Source organism: Octodon degus, unplaced genomic scaffold (genome assembly GCF_000260255.1).
Source record: "Octodon degus isolate 3935 unplaced genomic scaffold, OctDeg1.0 scaffold00020, whole genome shotgun sequence".
In the NCBI taxonomy this organism is placed as follows: domain Eukaryota; kingdom Metazoa; phylum Chordata; class Mammalia; order Rodentia; family Octodontidae; genus Octodon; species Octodon degus.
In genome coordinates this window covers 16,761,057-16,781,738 of record NW_004524596.1, presented here as the reverse complement: position 1 = coordinate 16,781,738, position 20,682 = coordinate 16,761,057, and the positions used below count along the sequence as shown (strand labels likewise).

The 20,682-nt window shown below is 42.6% G+C and overlaps 2 protein-coding genes across 3 annotated transcripts in view; one reads left to right on the top strand and one right to left on the bottom strand.

The window, feature by feature from the left end:
• Positions 1–3,623, top strand: part of Fbxo11 (F-box protein 11) — a 26,166-nt gene extending 22,543 nt beyond the window's left edge. For both annotated transcript variants that reach the window (XM_004627685.2, XM_004627684.3), the window contains exons 18-22: positions 580–690; positions 1,281–1,388; positions 1,655–1,763; positions 2,140–2,238; positions 2,318–3,623. In XM_004627685.2, the coding sequence (XP_004627742.1) occupies positions 580–690; positions 1,281–1,388; positions 1,655–1,763; positions 2,140–2,238; positions 2,318–2,447 (557 nt within the window). In that variant the 3' untranslated portion in view covers positions 2,448–3,623. The remainder of the gene's footprint in view (positions 1–579; positions 691–1,280; positions 1,389–1,654; positions 1,764–2,139; positions 2,239–2,317) is intronic.
• The window catches only part of Msh6 (mutS homolog 6), a 20,387-nt gene continuing 3,294 nt past the window's right edge, over positions 3,590–20,682 (bottom strand). Inside the window, exons 2-10 of the mRNA XM_023711279.1 lie at positions 14,024–14,226; positions 10,819–10,988; positions 7,535–10,070; positions 5,859–6,121; positions 5,021–5,138; positions 4,812–4,901; positions 4,170–4,324; positions 3,877–4,076; positions 3,590–3,758 (exon numbers count right to left, since the gene is read on the bottom strand). Coding sequence (XP_023567047.1) covers positions 3,677–3,758; positions 3,877–4,076; positions 4,170–4,324; positions 4,812–4,901; positions 5,021–5,138; positions 5,859–6,121; positions 7,535–10,070; positions 10,819–10,988; positions 14,024–14,226 — 3,817 coding nt within the window. The 3' untranslated portion in view covers positions 3,590–3,676. The remainder of the gene's footprint in view (positions 3,759–3,876; positions 4,077–4,169; positions 4,325–4,811; positions 4,902–5,020; positions 5,139–5,858; positions 6,122–7,534; positions 10,071–10,818; positions 10,989–14,023; positions 14,227–20,682) is intronic.

Sequence of the window (20,682 nt, the reverse complement as noted above, 5' to 3'; positions counted from 1 at the left end):
AGTTGTAGAAGAAACTAGATACTGAGTATAGTGGCACACTCCTTGCCATCCCAGCAGTGAGGAGGCTAAAGCAGGAGTGCCAGGAGTTTGAGGCCAGCTTGAATGGCTGGGCCCTATCTCCACAAGAGTAAGAAGAAAAAAATGTAAACTGCACTTACAAGGAGAATGAATTAAAGGAAATTAATGAAAATAACTTAGATACTAATAAAGGCTACAAGTGTAAGGGATTGCTTTCAAATAAAATACAGGACATGGCCAGATACTTAGCTCAGTGGTACAATGATTGCCTGGTAAATGAGGTCCTCAATTCAATTCCCAGTGCCAAAAACAAAAAATTTAACTCACACCAGCTATGTACTGGATATTGGGGGTGAGTACTGAGTAAATGTATATGGTTGCTAAGCGCTCCTATGGTAAAGTCCTACCTTATAAGTGCCTTTGAAACCCTAAAAAATATTTTGGCTGGGGGAAAAGTCCTGAGAATTTACTGTGATTAAGAACCTAATAGAAAACCTACCACAGAAAAAAGTAGTAAACATACATGCATTAGCCTTGATCTAAGAAAATATTTTATTATAGGTCTTCTTGAAGAAAATGATATTTTCAGGAATGCTCAAGCAGGTGTTCTCATCAGCACTAATAGTCATCCAGTCTTAAGGAAAAACAGAATATTTGATGGATTTGCTGCAGGTTTGTATTTTATTTTTTGGCATATTTATTCTGCAGTAATTCATTTTTTATATATATTTTATAATAGTGTGCAAATTTTTGCTGCCAAAGTAGCCAGATGCCTGTTAAGTCACAAGAGCATCTCTTCCAAGTTGAGGATTCTTCTCGAGGTCACATTCTTAAGAAACAGTATTTGTACTTAAGTGCAGGCTTCTACTACTAGTAGAAATACAAATACACTCAAGGCCCTCTGATCTCAGAAGCCTCTTTTTAAGATATATGTATTGATACATGAAATCCAAGTAGCAGAGCAGAGTTGCATTTTATAATAAAACACTCCACTTCTTTGCTCTTAGGATGTAACCAAGCTACCAGATACCTGCACCTATTTCTGGGCACTACTGCCTTCAAATCAAGTTCACAAGCTTATCAGCAGGGAAGTGTCATTACTGTTGGTGATACCAGTATTTGTATTTTATCCTTTAGATTGAGGGTTAACGCACATTAATAAGAGGGTTATACAAGAACCAGGTCACTACATTTGCTTATTTGGGCTTTTTTAAGAAACAGTATAAAGTGATGCACCTACTTGTTTGTAAATTTTACTTTAGGTATTGAAATTACAAATCATGCAACTGCAACATTAGAAGGCAATCAGATTTTTAACAACCGGTTTGGAGGCTTATTTTTAGCATCTGGTGTTAATGTGACAATGAAAGGTATGTTGGAGTATGTTCTGCCTATAAATACATGAATGCCATAGAAAGATGGATCAGAAGCCATTGTCTTAGTTGATTCCTTAAATTTTGAAATGTTTCAGTTCTGTTGGAATACCTTGGATAAAGAAAGTCCATTTCTATTAGCTGAGTTCCTATAATTACATCACTGGGTTACTATTTAAAACTGTTACTTGTCTATTTGATCCTGTAATCTTTAGTTTTAGTCTTTCTCATTTAGATTTTTACTTATCTTTCTTTTATTACAGATAACAAAATAATGAACAATCAAGATGCCATAGAAAAAGCTGTTAGTAGAGGCCAGTGTTTATATAAAATATCAAGTTATACCAGCTATCCCATGCATGATTTCTACAGGTATATTTCTCAATTGTTTGTGAACCTAGAAAGGGGAAAATGGTTTCCTATTTAAGTTGGCAACTACTACTGTGTATTATATACAGAAAAACCCAGTATTACATAGACTGATAAAGTGACATATCCCAGTCGCTGAGTTAAGCTGTGACTCTTCTCCTTTGCCCCGAGTTATTCAGCCCAGAAGACTGGATAGGAACTGATGGTTTTTATCTCAGACACAAAAATTCACTTACCATAGTTTACTCTGGGCTAAAGCCAAAAAAAAAGTTCCATCTTGGTCATTTTCTTATAAGCAAAAAGTCATAGGGTATAATAGATGACATGAAATACAACAAATGACATGTTCAAGAAAATAATGTCCAGTTTTGCCTTTTAGATGTCATACTTGCAACACCACAGATCGAAATGCCATATGTGTGAACTGCATTAAGAAGTGCCATCAGGGGCATGACGTAGAATTTATTAGACACGATAGGTACGTAGCACCCTTACTGATATGTTGCCAGTCATTTTATCCTCACTTTCCTAATTTTTGGGTTTTCATTTTGCTTTAGGTTTTTCTGTGACTGTGGTGCTGGAACACTGTCTAACCCTTGCACATTAGCGGGCGAGCCTACACACGACACAGACACACTATATGACTCTGCTCCACCTATAGAATCTAATACATTGCAGCACAACTGAATTCCTTCCCTAAAGAGAGTCCTGCCATTCTAACATCATAACTTAAAAACATTTTTTTGGAAGAAGATTTAAAATATTTGCCCATGCTACAGGAAGACTTTTAAAAATGGATAAACAAGGTCAGTTGACACTATGAAGCTCAAGCTACCAAAAAGAAAGTGGCAATATATTGACTCAGGATCTCAAAGCTGGGTGTTTTAGCATTACTGTGTAAAGACTTTGAAGGGACAGAAGTGAAAATAAGCTGCAACTTTGTATAGATACCAACTTCTGAAAAGCTGGTGTTTTTACAACTAGCATTGAATGCAGTCCCACTTGCAGTAGTAATCTTCAATAGACAAGCAGCTTTGTTGCTGCCTTTATGGACATGGGTACCAATTGCTTTTTGTAATATGGTAAAATGTGAGCTAGCACTTCTGCATTTCTTTTGATTTTTTTTAACATGTATTCAGATTGAGAAATATGATTTTAATGCTTTAATCTCATGTAGTTTGTTTTTAATTTCAAGCAGAATCTTATTGTACTTGAATGTGCCCTGTTTTGTTAGCACACCTAGACTTGCTGTAACTGTACTCATGTCCCAGTATGTACGTTCTTTCTATGAAAGAGAAAACACTAATCTTAAATTATATCCAGCAATGTTTCTGGTATCCTTTAAGAAAAGTTAAGACTTATTATTTCCTTCCCTTCCCTGTGCAGCATTCAAAATCACCCCTAGAAAAAGTGAGTGTTTTAATGAGACTTCCTAGGAAGGGATACACTGTAAAACAAAAGTATTCTTGTAACTCAGTTTTGTGAAAGGTAAAAACTACTATGTTTTAAAGTACACTTTAGAAAGTCTCTTCAAAACAGTCCTGTATTTGAAACTCTGTTCATAGTTTTCTTTTGAACAGTTTAGACAAAATGCAGGAAATTAAAACGATTTCCTGCATTAAGCTGAGACCAGTATATATACAGCCCTATACAGTTTCATAGCCCCCCCCTTATGTGTATTGGTGACAGTGGGTATAAACAGCCTGAAAGTGTATGCATGTACCATAACATCTAGACTTAATATATTGTGGAGTATTCAATAACCATTATGTAGAAGATACATAGAATTAAAAGGGTTTAATTTCCTAGAAAGAAAATGGAAAAAATGGTCATTTTTTAAAAATAAAGTTTATTAGATCATAATGTTGTCTGAAGTTACCACCTTTGTCAAGTCAACGCAAAGCTTCCAACGTAGTCTATAGTTCCTTAATCAAAGTCAGCAACTTATGGAGTGCTTCAGCATCTACAGATGACCTTTCACTAGCCAGGCAGACTTCCCTTTAAAAAAAAAAAAAAAAATCCTTTAAACTCATTTATATTAGTGGATCTTCCCTCTCCCCTTTAGTTTTTTTCCACAAAACTAAAGCTTAGTAAGGCCAGGCATATCTAAAATTACCGAAATAGCCGCAGTGACTGATTCATCTTCTCAAATTCTCTTGCCTTTCTGTGTCCCTTTTGAATAACTTCTTCTGGGAGATTAGCAAGCCTTGCTGCATTAAAGCCATAGCTCTTAGGACAAGCTCCTTTCACGAATTTATAAAGGAAGGTAATTGTCTCCTGGCTGGGATCCTGACACTCATTTTCTACCATGCATGCCTTCAAGAAAAAAACAGTATCTATTAGCTATACTGTGTGCCAATTGGTTCCCTTAAAAAGTGAACGTTTTTGGAATAAACAATTTGCACATACCATATGTCCTAGGCGCACAGCAACATTTTTGGAATAATCTTCTACTAATGAATGGTAGTGGGTAGAAAACAATGTACGACACCTTATGGTCTCAGCAAGTTCTTTAACAACTGCGTTTGCTATTGCTGTCCCATCAAATGTTGCAGTACCTCTTCCTGTAAAGTGAGATATGCAGAGATATATGTGTATGATCCATTTGCTTTACATCAGTATATCCAAAAATGTGGCCTTGGTAAGAGAAATAAATCAGCCCTTGGAATAATGGGGTTTAAGAAAGAGTACTATTCCTGGGCCGGGGAGATGGCTCAGTGGAATAAGCGCTTCCCTGGCAAGCGGAAGGACCTGAGTTCAATCCCTGGTTCCACCAAAAGAAAAGAAAAGAGTACTATTCCTCTTAGTAGTGAACTAGTAAGGCAAAGAAATTTAAAGCCTTCGTGATTAGGGTGGCTATGGGTAAATAACAATGGGAAATCAAAAATCTGTCACACATAACCTTTTATCTCTTAACTATTAGTCTGGCACAATGGTAAGTGCATACTCTAAAGGCATTTCTCTAGTCTTACGTACCCTTCAGATAATTTTCTAGGCAAATAGTTCTATTGATGTTCTAAAGATAGTCTTCAAATGAAAACTTTGTCTTACCTAATTCATCCACAAGCACCAGAGAATGTGTCGTTGCATGCCTCAGAATGCTGGCAGTTTCACTCAATTCAACAAAAAATGTGCTTTCACCTAAAAAAAAAAAAAAGGAGGTTCCCACATAGCGAATCACACAGTAATGTTTTTCAATGTATGGGCTTTGCACAATGACTTCTATGTCTGCTCCCCAGCTTGTTGCTTCAAAAACTCACCAGACATTATTCTATCGGAGGCACCAAGTCTAGTAAACACTCTGTCAACTGGTGTGAGCCTACACACTTCAGCAGGTACATAGCAACCCATCTGGGCCATTACAACTAACAGGCCAGCCTGTGAACAAAGGAAGTTTATGATGTACACAATATACATTTTTTAAGAACCCTTATACAAAAAATTTATCTTCGCTATCCTACTTTATGCTGGTTCTGTTCTTATGCCCGTATCTGCTAAAGTGAAGAAGCTAAGCTTAGTTCAGGAGCTTGACAGCACCAGAGCCTGCTACACCTGTGAGCACCAACCCTGTCTAATCAGAAACAGCTTAAGACTACAGACACCCAGAACTAATTTTGGACCCAGTGCCTGGTTCAGCAAAGGGGAAAGAAATACGTATCCAAAAAGACCATGTGTTCCTTAGTAACGGTCACATTGCTTCCCTATCTGAACAAGACTGCCATGAATTTTCTAGGATTCCTGCAAATGAGTCAAAAGGGAAGGCTGGGGCTTAAGTATAAAAGTTGGCTTATTCCCAATCTCAAGTCCTAGCACCAAAAATAAACTGTGGACAAACCTACAACACTACATCTCCATTTCATGTTTTAAACAAACATGCTTGGGCTGGGGATATAGCTCAGTGGCATAAGTGCCTGCCTGACAAGTGCAAGGTCCCAAGTTTAATCCCCAGTGTCACTAAATTTTTTTAAAAACTACCTACAAGTCACAGAGCCTCATGCCTGGTACGTACACACACACACACCCCACCTCCACCCCCACCACCCCCATCCCCATCCCCACCCCGCTGGTCCAGTTAACAGAACATTAAGGACAAGTTACCTGTCTTATGAGTGTAGACTTGCCCCCCATATTTGGTCCAGTGACAAGCACACAACTGGCTTTGCTATTTCTGTCTTGTTCCTCACAGCCTATTAGGATGTCATTAGGAATAAAATCATCTCCAAAAAAAGTCTTTGTAATGCAGGGATGTCGTGATCCTTTAAGCTCTAGGAAGGGTAGATTGTCTTCTGGTAAGAGAATTGCTGGGCGACACATAGGACCATCACCCCCTTGACTATAGTTAGCAAGGCACAGTAAGACATCTGTCAAGAGAGAAGATAAAGTTTCATGTTAAGGTTAGTTTTTGTGTAGGGAATGTCTTTTTAAGGGGCTTGCTTTGTGGCCCAGGCTGGACTTGGACTTGTACTTGAGACCACCATACCTCAGGTTCCCAATTTCTGGGGTTACAGAAGCACAGCACTGTGCCCACCTAGGAAGAGCCAACTTCTGTTAAGAAGCCTTCCAAGGGCCAGGGAAATAGCTCAGTAGAAAAGATCCTGAGTTCAACCCCCAGTACCGCAAAAAAAAAAAGCCTTCCGAAATGCATTTTATTTAGGGGAAGATAGTATGTTCTATCTGCTTTTGTTTTAGACATGTGACACTGTTAATCTTAAACTAAGTATCAGCCTACAAGAGTCCATGTTAGAGTACTTTCAAGAGATGAGAACGTGCATTAGCCTAACATCTACTCCAGAGGACCGTAAAGGAAAGAGGTGTTCCTTGACTGACAGAATCCTGGGGAATCAGGTAAAAGCATACTGGTATTGATTACCAGATGCAGCACACTATTAAAATATTATTTAGCCCACCAGTTAGTTGTGTTCACACTGGAACACAAATCTGGGTACTAGGCTGGTGGTGGAGTGCAAACTTGAGGCCCTAAGTTAGACCCCAAACACTGCAAAAAACAAAACCAAAAAATTAAAAATAAAAGGCTCCAGACACATACTGGCCATATGCATGGGAAGGCTACAACGAGTCCAAGCACTCAGCAGACTTGGGTGGGAGGCTCATTTTGAGCATGGAAGACAGACCCGTTCCAAAACTATTCAAAACTCAGGCAAGTGAGGTATGCCACCTGTAATCCCAACACTCAGGGGGCCAAGGCAGAAGGACCAACACAAGTTAGAGGCCACCTTCAGCTATGTGGAGAGTTTAAAGCCAGCCTAGAACACAAAGCAAGACACTGTCTCAAAAAAATTTTCAAAAATCAGCCAGGGGGGACCAGGGACAGAGCTCAGTGGCACAGTGCCTGCTTTGATTCCTGACAACACCCTCCCCCCTCAAAAAATCATTTTTAAATCAAAGCTTGTCATTACAGCCTTTATCTACACAAAACCACCAGTGGCACCTAAAATGTGAACCCTGTCTCAAAAGGTTTTGGGGGGTTTTTTTGGGAGGGGGGAGGCGGGGGACCAGAAATTGAACTCAGGACCTTGCACTTGCCAGGCAGGTGCTGAACTGCTGAGCTACATTCCAGCCTCCAAAGTTTCAGTTTTTTATTTTTTGTTTTTTAAGGGCTGGGATATAACTCTCTGTGAAGGCTCCGAGTTCAATCTCCAGTGATCACTAAATGAATACACGAATGCTGCTTTCATTGCTATAGGCAACCTAGTCCCGGCCCTGCTCATGACTTAGCAGTTTAGATAAGGACTAGAACAGAGCATTGGTCTTACCCAGCACTGCGATGCACTCAATGGCGCGCTGCCAGTCCTTGTAATTTCTATCAAAGTTAAAGAATAGTCGTCGCATGCAGTCCTTCAATGACACGTCTCTACGTTCCTCAGCATTTATCAGACTAGCCAACTTCTTCTCAATAGTTTTGGTCCAGTATCTTTTACAGCCCTTTTTGGTAGACTTCAATTCATACTCTTCTGGCAAATTATGGGTGGTGAAATTCTCTGGAATTTCTAACTGGTAACGGTTCCTACCAATCCCCCAATAGACTATAGTCCTACAGCCAATTCGACTGCGCTGTTTTTCTAAGTATTCTAGGAGGCTCTGCTCGTTTTCTCTTATGTCAGCAAGAGCTTGATCGTAATCAGAATCAAAGCCTGCTTTCGGCATTATGAGTCCAGTCCTTCGAGCCTTTCCGTGGTCAAAGGCTGCGTCCCAGCGGTCCAGTTCTGTAGTCAAATCAGGAAAGTGGCCTTCAGGATTTTTGGTCTGTAGAGTAACAACTTGCTTAAGGATTTTAGACTTGAACTCAGCAGCAGCTTCTTCCATAATCTCTACAATTTTACACACTACTTTGAATCCTTCTAGAGCAGAAAGAAAATCAATTATCTTTTTTTTGCTGTATGTGGTTTCCTCATACATTATAGCCCTACTATCGGGGTGGTTCTGGCTCTTCAGAGGAGAGCCAACATTATGAATTTTGCTCAGTAGCCTCTCAAGATCTGGAAGCTTCTTCAGAAGATCTGTAACTTCAGAGACCTTCTCAGGCACGCCCATGAGGTCCTCCACTGCATCTAGGCGATCACTGATAGCAAAGGGGCTACAGAGTGGGGCGCAGAGCCACTGCTTCAGGAGCCGCTTACCAAAGGGAGTCTGGCAACTATCAATCCTCTCTAAGAGGGTCCCCTCAGCAGACCCATTTGTCCCATTGAGGAAAATCTCTAAATTGTTTAATGTCACTGCATCCAGCACCATTCGTTGACTAGCTTTAGTAAAAATAGCACCAGGTCTTGTACTGACCATATCAGAATCCAAAGGTATATATTCTTCAAAATTAGCCATTGATAAAAGCTCCTGATCAATAAGGCATTTTTTGAGGTAGAACACACAACCACCTAGAGCAGAGAGCGCCAGCTCACTATTCTCTGCTGGTGTCAGCCCAATAGCATCTGACTCTGAGGTCATACCTTTAAGTACCTGGGGTAGCATCACCCCTGTGTCCTCCTTTAGCTTTTCAGTAAAATAATCTCCTTCCAGAAGAGTTCGCAAAGTCTTGGCTGCATCCCAAAATTGGGAGCCTGGTACCAGACTCTCCTGAAGAGAAGAGGACAGTGTTCCCTTCAGAATGGCCTTTGTTTCCACTGAGAGATTTCCTTTCTCAAACAAGACTTGTACAGGAGGGTAGTGTGCCAGCAGAGTCCTAAGTCTGGAACAGTGGCGATCATCTGAAAACTGACCTACGGAGAACCTTCCCAGTGAGGTATCCACAAAGCACACACCATATAGTCGAGTGTAGCTAGAACCGCCTTCTTTTTCTTTGAGGCTAAGGAGGTACTTACTGTAGTTCTCAGAAGGGTCACCTTCAAGCACACTATAGGTCTGTGTACCCTTGGTAATGATCCTACAGATCTCCCTCCTCACCACTTTATCAAACTTGGATATATGTGCCATCTTTCTGCACCGTGCCTCCATCATTTCTGGCGTTTCAGTCTGTTCCACTCGTGCTACCTTGTAGCCCTTCTGCACGAGGGAGTCTGAGTATCGGCCAAAGGCTATTTCAGGGAAGCCGGAGTGGGCCCAGTTGCCTTTCATAAATACCAGCCCCAGTTCGTTGACTCCAGTGAGAGCATCCATATGGTACAGTTCATAAAACTTCCCGACCTTATAAAAGATGACAAGATCAAAGTTCTGAGACTTAATCTGCCACCACTTCCTCATCCCAGGTGTGCAAGTGTTAAGGAAATCTTCAGGCACATAAAGTGTGGATGCATCAAAGTCAGGGTGATCAGGGTACCTCCTGTGAGCATCTCTTCTCTTCTCCTTCTTAAGCCACTCTAAGGTTTCATGATACCACACAGTGGGACCACTGCTGTCATCTCCTCCACTACCCTGGGCCTGGGATTCACAATTTTGAGAGACAGAGAAAGTACTCAAAGTATTCTTGGTTTCTGATAAAACAACAGATGCTCGTTTGGTGGTGGAGGGTGCTTCCTTTCTTGAGCTGTTCTTTTTAAAGCCAACTTTACCAACCCCCACCTTCTTCCGCTTTGGAGCGACTCTGACAGGGCTGTCCAAGCCTTCGCTCTCACTGTCCCCTCCTGCGCTGCTCATGTCGTCACTGCTTCCTTCTTCCTTAGTGTCTGGTTTGAATTCCACATCGGAGCCACCAATATCACTCTCCGAGTCTGATATCACCCTTCTTTTCTTTATTTGACGACTACTTCGCCTAGCGCCTTGCATCTTAGGCCGTACTTCCTCTTCACTCTCAATTTCGTTATCTTCCTCACTTTTCTCTGATGTGTAAGTTGCACCTACCTGCCAGACAAGTAAAGTATATTTAAAAACAAACCAAGGGACTCAGTCCTGTGTGTGCATTCCATCCCTAGCACCACAAAAAAGGAATAGAATTTGAAAAGTCGTACGAATACTGTGGAATATCTATTAGAATGCTGTAACTCCTAACCTCTAGAAATGAGAGGGGCCGGGGAGATAGCTCAGTAGAATAAGCGCTTGCCTGGCAAGTGCAAGGACCTGATGAGTTCAATCCCCAGTTCTGCCAAAAAAATTAAAATAAATGTCCTAAAATCATAAGCATAAACTTGGACAGTTTCCAGGGCATGCTTATATTCTTATACAGAAGCCTACAGTACAGCCTCAGTAACTGATTTAATGACCATGTGTTTACTGTGCTAAACTCTGATTCTTCTCAAACTAACACTGCCTTTTACATATGCCTTACCTTGCCCAGCTTGAGAAAGCAGATCAAAGGGCAACAGCTTTGAGACGCAACCAGCCTAACCTAACCTTCAATCCAGAAGAGTCCAAAGGTACATTCATGTACATTAAAATCACACGTGACAATATTATCACTTTAGGGGCTGGGGAGATGGCTCAGTGGACTAAGTGCTTCCCTGGCAAGCACAAGAGCCTGAGTTCAAACCCCGGTTCCACCAAAAAAAAAAAAATAATAATACACACACACGCATATAAAATCACTTTAGTGTCTCCCTCCCTTCCAATTTCCCCATCACAGTAACAGAAATAACTTAATACAATGTCCCACCTCCATCTCTGCCTCCTCTTCTGGCTCTGAGGGCTCATCACACACTGCCAATTCAAGTCTCTTAGTCTTGTCTTTACTTAAGGCTTCATCTGCACGTTGCATTGCTCTGAGTATCTCAGGCTTTGAGCTATAAAAATGACCTCCCTTCTGGGCATCCTTAGATTTTGAACCTAAAAATACATTTATAATTAAGAACTTGCTGGATAGCTGGCTCAGTCTCCATTTGCCCTAATGAACAAGAATGACAGCAATAAAGTATAATTTCTAATATCCATTATTTTTTTATCCTTCGAGAAAGATCAATAAAGCCCACAGGAAAGAAATCTCATGAATAAGCTACTAATAAAACTGGAATCACCAATTTTACCTCCTTAAAGTTGTCTAACGGACCACTAACTTACATTTAATGTCCTAGGAGCACAACTCTCCACAGGTATGGCACACCTCACCTTGTGCCAAGTAGGAAACCTGATGTGATTTGTTTTGGGAGGCTTAAAAAAGTTTCTGTCCCAAAGAACAGACACTTTTCATTTTTGTCTTTTTGAGACGGTCTTGTTACGTAGTTCAGGTGGCCTTTGGCTCACTCTGTAACACAGGCCAGTCTCCAACTCACAACGATCCTTTCTGCCTCTGCCTCCCAAGTGCTGGGGAATAGACATTTTAATAAAACAAACAGAATGAATAATCTACTGCAACAGGCCTACCATTTGGAGAGAGTAACTTAACTCAGACTCTTAATGTATTAAAAAACTTTTACAGGGGTTTGCAGGTTAGCTCAGTTGTTTAAGCATCTGCTTGGGTCAACCCAGTAAGGCACAGGGGACCGAAGTTCGATCCCTAGCTCCACATACCATACCAGACCTGCCCTTAAGACAGCCTGACCCAGCCAAAAAAAAAAATTTTTTTTTATGAAACAGTGCTACCCAAATGCAACTTTAAAGTTCTCTGCTCTAAAGAAAGATTCAATTATTTTATTTAAAATTTATGGGGCCAGGGAGATGGCTCAGCAGAATAAGCACTTGCCTGGCAAGCTCAAGGGCCGGAGTTCAATCCCCAGTTCCGCAAAAAATAAAGATAAAACTAATTTCAAGCCACATGTGAGGGTAAACACCTATAACCTCAGCAGTAAGGCTGGGGGTAACCTGGCAAGACGCTCCCTCAAAGTTAAACACGTAGGGCTGGTGAGATGGCTCAGTGGTCTAAAGCACCTACTTAGAACAAGCTTAGCAAAAACAAAGGAACCGCGGTTCAATCCCCCAGCACCACATGCCAGCCAGCCCCGCCCCCTGGTAGGCTGAGCTGGCCACACACACACACACACACACACACACACACACACACACAAAAAAAAATTAAAAAATAAAGTACTTCATTTAAAAAAAAAAAAAAAGTTAAACATGTAAAGGCTGGCAATGTGGTTCAATGCAGAGGCTCTTTACTCGATCCCTAGTACCACAATCACAGTCGATCAGATGCTTTCATCTAAGCCTCTCACAAGATGACACACATGTACTGCAACAACTGGATTTAAATTAGGCGCTGGGGATCAAACCCAGATCCTTAAAAAAATTTTTTTAAAAATTTAAAAACCCAGGGGCTGGAGAGATGGCTCAGTGGTCTAAAGCACCTACTTGAAACAAGCTTGGCAAAGCACAGGGACCACGGTTCGATCCCCGGCACCACATGCCAGCCGGCCCGCCCCCTGGTGGGCTGAGCTGGCCACACACACACAATACATAAATGTAATAAATAAAAATAAATAAATAATTTAAAAAAAAAAAATTAAAAACCCAAAGCCTTGTGCGTACCAGCTAGGCAAGATCTCTAAAACCACTAAGCTATACTCCCAAATGAGCGGCTGATTTCTTCTGGAGATAGGACTGCCTAGGCTGGCCTGGGACTGGAGATCCTCCCCTCCACCTCCTAACTTGTGCAGTTGAGCATCTGAAAGAACAAAAAGCAGGGCTGGAGGCCCAGCTCAGTGGCACACTGCTTGGGTGGTAGTCACGTGGCCCCAGGTTCAATCTTCAACACCAAGATAAATAAGAGGCCAAAAGAAAGCAGTGTGCACAACCCTAAATGTAAACATGTGCTTGATCTTTCAAGAGAAAGCTTTTTTAAAGCTCAAAATTAAGAGTCTTGGCATGGTGGTGCACGCCTATAATCCCAGCACTGAAAACGGGAGGATCACTACAAGTCTGAGCTGCGTAGTGAGACCCTGTAACAAATACATTTTAAAAAAATGCAGAATTAACTCCAAACAGGGCCAGGGAGATGGCTCAGTAGAATAAGCACCTGCCTGGCCAGCACAAGGGCCTGAGTTCAACCCCCGGTTCTAAAAAAAAAAAAAAAACCTCCGAAGCAAAGATTTCATTTATTACCTGATACAATGAAATAAAATGATTCTGCATTTTACATATCAAGAATGGTATCAGAAAATCTTATTTCCTCTGGCCAAAACTGTACACAAGTCAGTAGACACAACACACCTTCACCATTTTTTCCCATACTATCTGCTTCTTCAGCCCCCTCAAACCCTGCAGGACAAGCACACCGACCAAAAGGTTAGGACAGGGGCTGGGGAGATGGCTCATTGGAATAAGCGCTTCGCCAGGGCCTGAGTTCAATCCCCAGTTCCGGAATAAATAAATAAATAAGGTTCGGACACCCAGAGATTGCTGGGGAACAACCAGATTCCAGATTCTCAACAGTCATCAGGCGCTGTTCAGGGTGAAGGCTCAGGGCTGTTGCCTAGAATCGCACCGTGCAGAGCACATACACCCAGCCCACGTGAGGCAGGAGGCGCAGGAACACCAGTGTCTGTGCAGTGAAGACGGCCCTGGGAGGTGAAAGCCATGTTCACAACTCTGGGCTGAGGCTCAGCTCAGACCACCTCAAGGGGAATGCTTCTGGAGGCAACAGCGTGCATCTCAGCCACAGCAGTCTGATCCACGCAGTGCACTCTGCTCACATTTTTGGCTCCTTCAAGATTTGCACAGTTCAATCTATCCTTACTGTCTGAATTCCATACTCTTGTTTTAAGTAGGTCAGAAAACACCATAAAACAAATTGGCTAAACACCAGCTGTACTACCCTTTCACCTTTCACTACTGCCATCTTGCACCTTTCCCAGAGTACACAGCCTTTGCAGTATGGATGCCCACCTTCTCTTCTTCCCAGCCCACCGAGTCTCCTGCTCTCTTACCTGTATAGGGTTTTAATAGCCTTTTGCTAACCCAGCCCCTTGTTGGGTTGTCATCAAAAAACTGTACATGAACCCGGACTGACTTCCCTTTCTCACGGACACATGTTCCATCAAAGGGGTGGTTGTAAACCAGGCAAGGCCACCAGGGGTAGCCCTCCATCTTGGCCCAGACCAAATCACCCGGTGAGAAGTCACAGGAACTGCTGCCAAAAAGAAATACATAACTTGGTTAATAACTGGTTAAATTACTACCGCGGCAATTAACTCCAAGTCAGTCTAAGGGAAGTATCATTAAGATTCCTCTCAAACCTCCTGGCATTAAAATGTAAGCATGGAAATCTCTAATGGCATTAAAATGTAAGCATGGAAATCTCTAAGATGGTTTTTATGTCACATTTTAGATGCTGGAGTAATTTTTAAACCATAAGGAAGCTGATCTGCTAACTTTAGATAAATTCTGGTATTAAAGTGAGAAATGAATTCTCAGACTCATTCAAGTTTAAAAACTGGAAAAACTAAACCAGGTGGGGGGCAAGGGGAGTGCATGGCTCTAATCCCAGCATTTAGGAGACCAGGCTGGAGAATAACTTTTGAGTTCAAGGCCAGCCTGAACTACACGATCTCAACAAAACAACTAGAAAAAAATTACAAGAGCATTTATTGGCTATACTTTCCAAATTACAGTAAGCCATACCTACAACCACATTATATCAGAAACAAGACGTATCTACAGTATTAATAATATAAGGGCCGGGGAGATAGCTCAGTGGAATAAGTGTTTGCCTGGCAAGCCCAGGGGCCTAAGTTTAATCCCCGGTTCCACAAGAATAATAATAATAATAATAATAATAATAATAATAATAATATAAAGCACACCAATTATATAACTTGCTAATTATATTATTATCTAACTTAACAAACTGCTTAGAATCTCTAAGCAGATCCATGTTCCACTCTTCACAAGGTTTCTCCTGCAATGCCATCATCCTCCCACAAGCCAGTTTTATGCACCAAATCAACAATGTGCGCTTGATGTTTCAAAATCAGAATACACGGAGCCAAGGAGATAGTTTAGCAGTCTAAGCGCCTGGCTAGGCAAGCACAAGGACCCAGGTTCAATCTCCCGTACCACATGCCACCAAGCCAGCTGGCCAGCCAGCCACCAAGACCAGGTGTGGCAATGCATGCCTGTAATCTTAGCACTAGAGAGGCTGAAACAGGAAAATCACTGTGAATCTGAGCCAGGCAGCGAGACTCTGTACCAAATACATAAAATTTTAAAAAAGAAAAAATAGAATGCATGTGCCTAATTACTCAAAATTTATTCTTCTTAAAAAGTACTTAGCTTTCTTTTTTGTGGGTAACGGCAAGTGAGAAGGGAGTGCCATGAATGCCCAGGGCATACTCTGGGAATACAAAGTGGTGGGCGCAGTCTACCACCTCAAAGTGCCACATGCCACCCGCTACCGCATGCAGATTTTTGCACCAACCATGTCATCGCCAAGGCCCATTTCCGGTACTTGATGTCCCAGCTGAAGATGATGAAGAAACCTTCAGGGGAGATCGTCTACCGTGGGCAGGGGTTTGAGAAGTCTCCACTGCGGGCGAAGAACTTTGGCATCTGGCTGCGCTACGACTCCCGCAGTGGCACCCACAACTGGGACCTGACCACGGCAGGGGCCGTCACCCAGTGCTACCGGGACATGGGAGCCCAGCACCAAGCCTGCTCCATCCAGATCATGAAGGTGGAGGAGACTGCAGCCTACAAGCCCTGCCAGCCCGCTGTCAAGCAGTTCCATGACTCACTCCAAGATCAAGTTCCCACTGCCCCACTGGGTCCTGCGTCGCCAACACAAGCCCTGCTTCACCATCAAGAGGCCTGACACCTTCTAGAGGCAGTGCCAGGGTTGGGGAGATGGCTCAGTGGAATAAGCGCTTCCCTGGCAAGCGCAAGGGCTTGAGTTCAATCCCCATTTCCGCAAAAAAAAATAAAAACTAAAAAATAAAAAAAATAGAGGCAGTGCCAATAAACCAGGCACCACTCAGCAGGGAAAAAAAAAGTACTAAGTTATTATAGGCTTTTGAGAAAGCAGAAAGAAAAACTTCTCAGTAACAAACTGAAGAACACTTCAGTGACAAAGTCATAAACTGATAATCCCTGCTATGCAAGATTTTCTAGGCTTCCTTAAAGATTTTCTACAAAACATGGTTAACTACAAAATCAAAATAAACACATTAGGGCCGGGGAGATGGCTCAGTAGAATAAGCGCTTGCCTGGCAAGTGCAAGGGCCTGAGTTCAATTCCCGGTTCCGCCAAAAAAATAAAAAATAAAATAAACACATTACATACAATACTTATAGACATTTAAAAACAAAAAACTAAAGCCAAAAAGCCCAAGTGGTGCATGTCTGTAATCTCAGCATCAGCCTGAAGCAGGGCTGTCGGCTGGAGCTACCTAGTCAGTTCCAAGGAGTCTCAACTACAAGACCCTGTCCAAAAAAAGAAAAAGGACTGTAGGGTTAGGCATACAGCTTCAGTGGTAGGACCCCTACCCGGCATCTATGTGCAGGGCCTCCAGTCTGATCTCAATATTTTAAAAAAAGAGAGTACAGAAGGCTTTAGAATATTCAGAGAGAAAGCCAGGTACAGTGGTACATGCCCCAGCACTCAGTTCAAGGCCAACCTAAGTTACACAGTGAGCTCAAGGCTAGGCTGTAGTACAAATAGTAAACCTGTCTCAAAAAAAAACAAAACCTGTAATCCCAGCACTCAGGAGACAGAAGCAGAAGGATCCTTGCAGTTCAAGACCAGCCTGGGGTACAAAGCAAGCTCAAGCCTGAACTGCATAGCAAGACCTGTCTCAAAACAAAACAAATAGGGGGCCTGGCCCTAGCTCAGTTCTTTAAAGTGGCTGCTTCCACAAAGCTGTCAGCCTCAGGTTGCTGTAGTTCGATCCCCACAACACTCCAGCCAGCCAAAACTGAACTGAAAGAATTCAAGGAGCAAAAAAAAAAAAAAAAATCCTGGGGCTGGAGAGATGGCTCAGTGGTCTAAAGCACCTACTTGAAACAAGCTTGGCAAAGCACAGGGACCGCGGTTCAATCCTCCAGCACCACATGCCAGCCAGCCGCGCCCCCTGGTGGGCTGAGCTCGCCACACACACACACACACACACACACACACAATAAATGTTAAAAAAAAAATCTTTAAAAAAAAAAAAAAAATCCTTATGGGGCCAGGAGATGGCTCAGTAGGATAAGCGCTTGACTGGCAAACGCAAGGATCTGAGTTCAATCCCTGGTTCCGCAAAAGAAAAATAAAATAAAATAAAACAAAATAAAATAAAAATAAACAGACAAGACCAAGAGTGTGACTTCAGCCTGCACTGATCTCTAGGGCCTTTCCAGCTAAGCCCGGCCTCTGGAGACCTGGAGACCTGTCCTGGTCTAGGAATGCACCCTCGGGTTCATCACACAGGGCGCATCAAGCAGGAAGCTGTGCCTACACAGCTCCAAGCTTCACACAGCTGCGCATCCCCAACTAATCTACAAGTAAGAAGAACAAAGCAGCTGTCACTGTGGAACACTATGCTCAGAGGCCTCTCTTGTCCAGCAGGCTTCTTCACTTAGGCCACTTGGCTATATGACTAGGAAGCCCACATTCATTATCTGAAAAACAAGCTAAGTTTTTATAGAAGAGTTTTCCTTTCTGCTGCTAAATGAAGTCACTTCTGTGTATGTTGGGAACTAGCAGTTCTCAGTCTGAAATACGCCAATCGCTCATAAAGATGGCCCAAAAAGAACAAATGAACATCAGCGAACATGTCTCCACACAAGGTGGATTCTGGGCTTCACACTGTGTACACGTCAGATTTTTCTTCAGCAGAAAAGGGAAGGGCACCCAGTACATCAAGCCTGTTGTAACGGCATGTACATCCCTCAGTTGGAGCTGAGTAAACAGGGCCCCCAGTAAGGTTTGATTTTTGTTTTCCAGTAAGGTTTTAGCGTTAATCTCTAGCATTAACCGGTTCTCTACCAATGAGAGAGGTTCTTCCCTTGTGTATTGAAATTAAATCGCTCTAGATAAGCCCTGAGACCAAGATGAATTCAACTTCCCCAAAGTGTTCTTCGTTTGTCAAACTAAAGCTCTGGACATCTTTCTTGCAGTGTGAACTGTCAAGCAGAGTAAGGGCTGAACGTGGTTCTCAGGTGGACACCAGCTATTGCCTTCACGACGTTATCAGCAAGGGATACAAGGACTCAAGCACGAAGTCAGTGCAGAAGAGACTGACAAGCATGCCTCCTGGGGCTGGATCCTAACTCAGCGGAAGGCCACCCACCCAGCACACACAGAGCCCAACAGCTCCCTCATCTCACACAGCTTGTGCATCTTGTCATGCTCCAGCAGTCCTGGACCCCTGGGCTCTAATACTAGGACTACAGATACTGTACACTGCAACACCCAGAATGTCAATCTTACTTATTTTGCACTATCTTGCAATACTGGAGGCTAAACCCAAGGCCTTCTCACTGAGCTCCATCTCTAGTCTTTTGAGAGGGGTTTTTCTGCCAGAAATCAAGCTTAGGACCTCGAGCTTACCTGGCAGCCACTGGACTGCTGAGCTTTATCCCCGGCCCCTTAGTCTTTTTTCTAGAAGGATCTAAATTGGACCAGGATAGGGTCAAACCTTTGATGCTCCTGCCTCAGCCTCCCAGTGTGTACCACCATGCTTGTTGCTTGCCCACCAAGAATGCACATCTTGATGGTATGCTTCAAGTGCACAGGAACAAGATGCTCTAAACAAAATGGAATTCTATTTTGCCTGTCATGAGGCAACCAGAAATCTGAGATGTCACTGCAGCTCCCAGAGAAACTCGTAAAAAATTCTTGAACTTACAAGCAGTTCTCCTGTCTCAGCCTCCTAAATTGCTAGGGTTAATAGCCGTGTACAACCACACCCAGACGTAATAGATTTCCTTTTTTCTCTTGGTACCGGGTATTGAACTCAGTACCTTGTGTTTGCCAAGCAGGCACTTAAGTCACTGAGCTATCTCCCCAGCCCAATAAATTTCTTTTTGAAATAAAATGACCGGGCCAACTCACTGAAATGATGCAGACTATGTGAAGACCCTGAGTTCAAAGGTGGGGGAATAAAATGCTGACAGAAGTACAATTATTTAAATAGAAAACTTTGCTTTCCAGTATCACCTTGCTCTCAAAATAGCCCTTCGCTTAGAAAATTTTATACATAACCTGTTTCTCTTCTGTTATGAAATAGCGGGCCGGGGAGATGGCTCAGTGGAATAAGCGCTTCCCTGGCCTAAGTTCAATCCCCAGTTCTGCTAAAAAAAAAAAAAAAAAAAAAGAACTAGAACATGGGCAGGGAGATAACTCAGCCATCTAGTTTCAATCCCTGGCACCACAGGCCATGCCGGCCTCGGCCCCATCCTGGGCATGCCAATCACCAAGACCGCTGAAGCTGGTGGTGCACACCTGTAATCCCAGCCATGGGGAGGCTGAGACAGGAGGATCACTACTTATAAATCAGAGCTGCTGAGTCAGAGACACCCTGTACCAAATAAATAATAAAAATAAAAACAAAAAAAAAAATAAAAAGGACAAGGCAGGAGAGATGGTACATGCCTATAATCCCAACTACTGCTTAGACAGAGGCAGTTCACAAGTTCAAGGCACCCAAAGCAAGACCACATCTCAATATTTAAAAATAGGAAAAATATTAAAGCCAGCACTTGGGAGGCTAAAGTAGGCAGCCACCATGAGTTTGAGGTAAGCGTGAACTACATAGTAAAAGTTGGTCTCAAAGAGCCAAAACCAAGGCCAGGCACAGTGGTGCAGACCTATACCCAGCACTTGGGAAGCTGAGCCTGGAGGATCCAGGAGGATTGCTGCAAGACTGAGGCTGGTTTGGGCTACACCGTGAATTCAAGGCCAGCCCAAGCTGACCTTGACTCCAAAAAAAAAAAAAAAACAGCCCAGAAAATCCGCTGGGTAGCTCAGTGGTAGAACAATTGTGTGATATGGAACAAACCCTCATGTCAACTCACAAAACAAGTAACACAAAAGGCCTCAATGTGCCAGGAGGGATGGCTCAAGGCTATAATCCCAGAATTCTTGGAAAATAGGCAGACAACTACAAAGTTAAGACCAGTCTCGAAATGTACCCAACTAGTTATATGCTGTCTCAAAAATAAAAAGTAAAAAAAGGCTAGAAATGTAGCTTAGCATGAAGGTCATGGGCTCAACACCTGGTACCAAAGCAAACGAGGGCCTGCGTTGTTTTTCCTCTTACAATAAATACCACATGTTAAGTGTGTTACTCCCTGGAATGTAACTGCTATAAATGGTAATAGACCATCTTGAGATGGGTACCTACAACTGAAGCAGACTGCTTTTTTTTTTTTTTTTTTTTTTTTTTTGGCTTGTTGCCTAGCAGTTACGTGTATTTGATTTTAGTTTTTGAAACACAGTTTTGTGCCACATAATTCAGGCTGACCCTGAACTCACACTGTTCCCATGGCTGGCCTCCAATTCACAGCAATCCTCCTGCGTCAGCCTCCCCAGTGCTGGGAGTACAAGCCTGCACCACCACACCCAGCCAGTTTACCTTCTGAAGGATTTTTTTTTTTTTTTTTTTTTT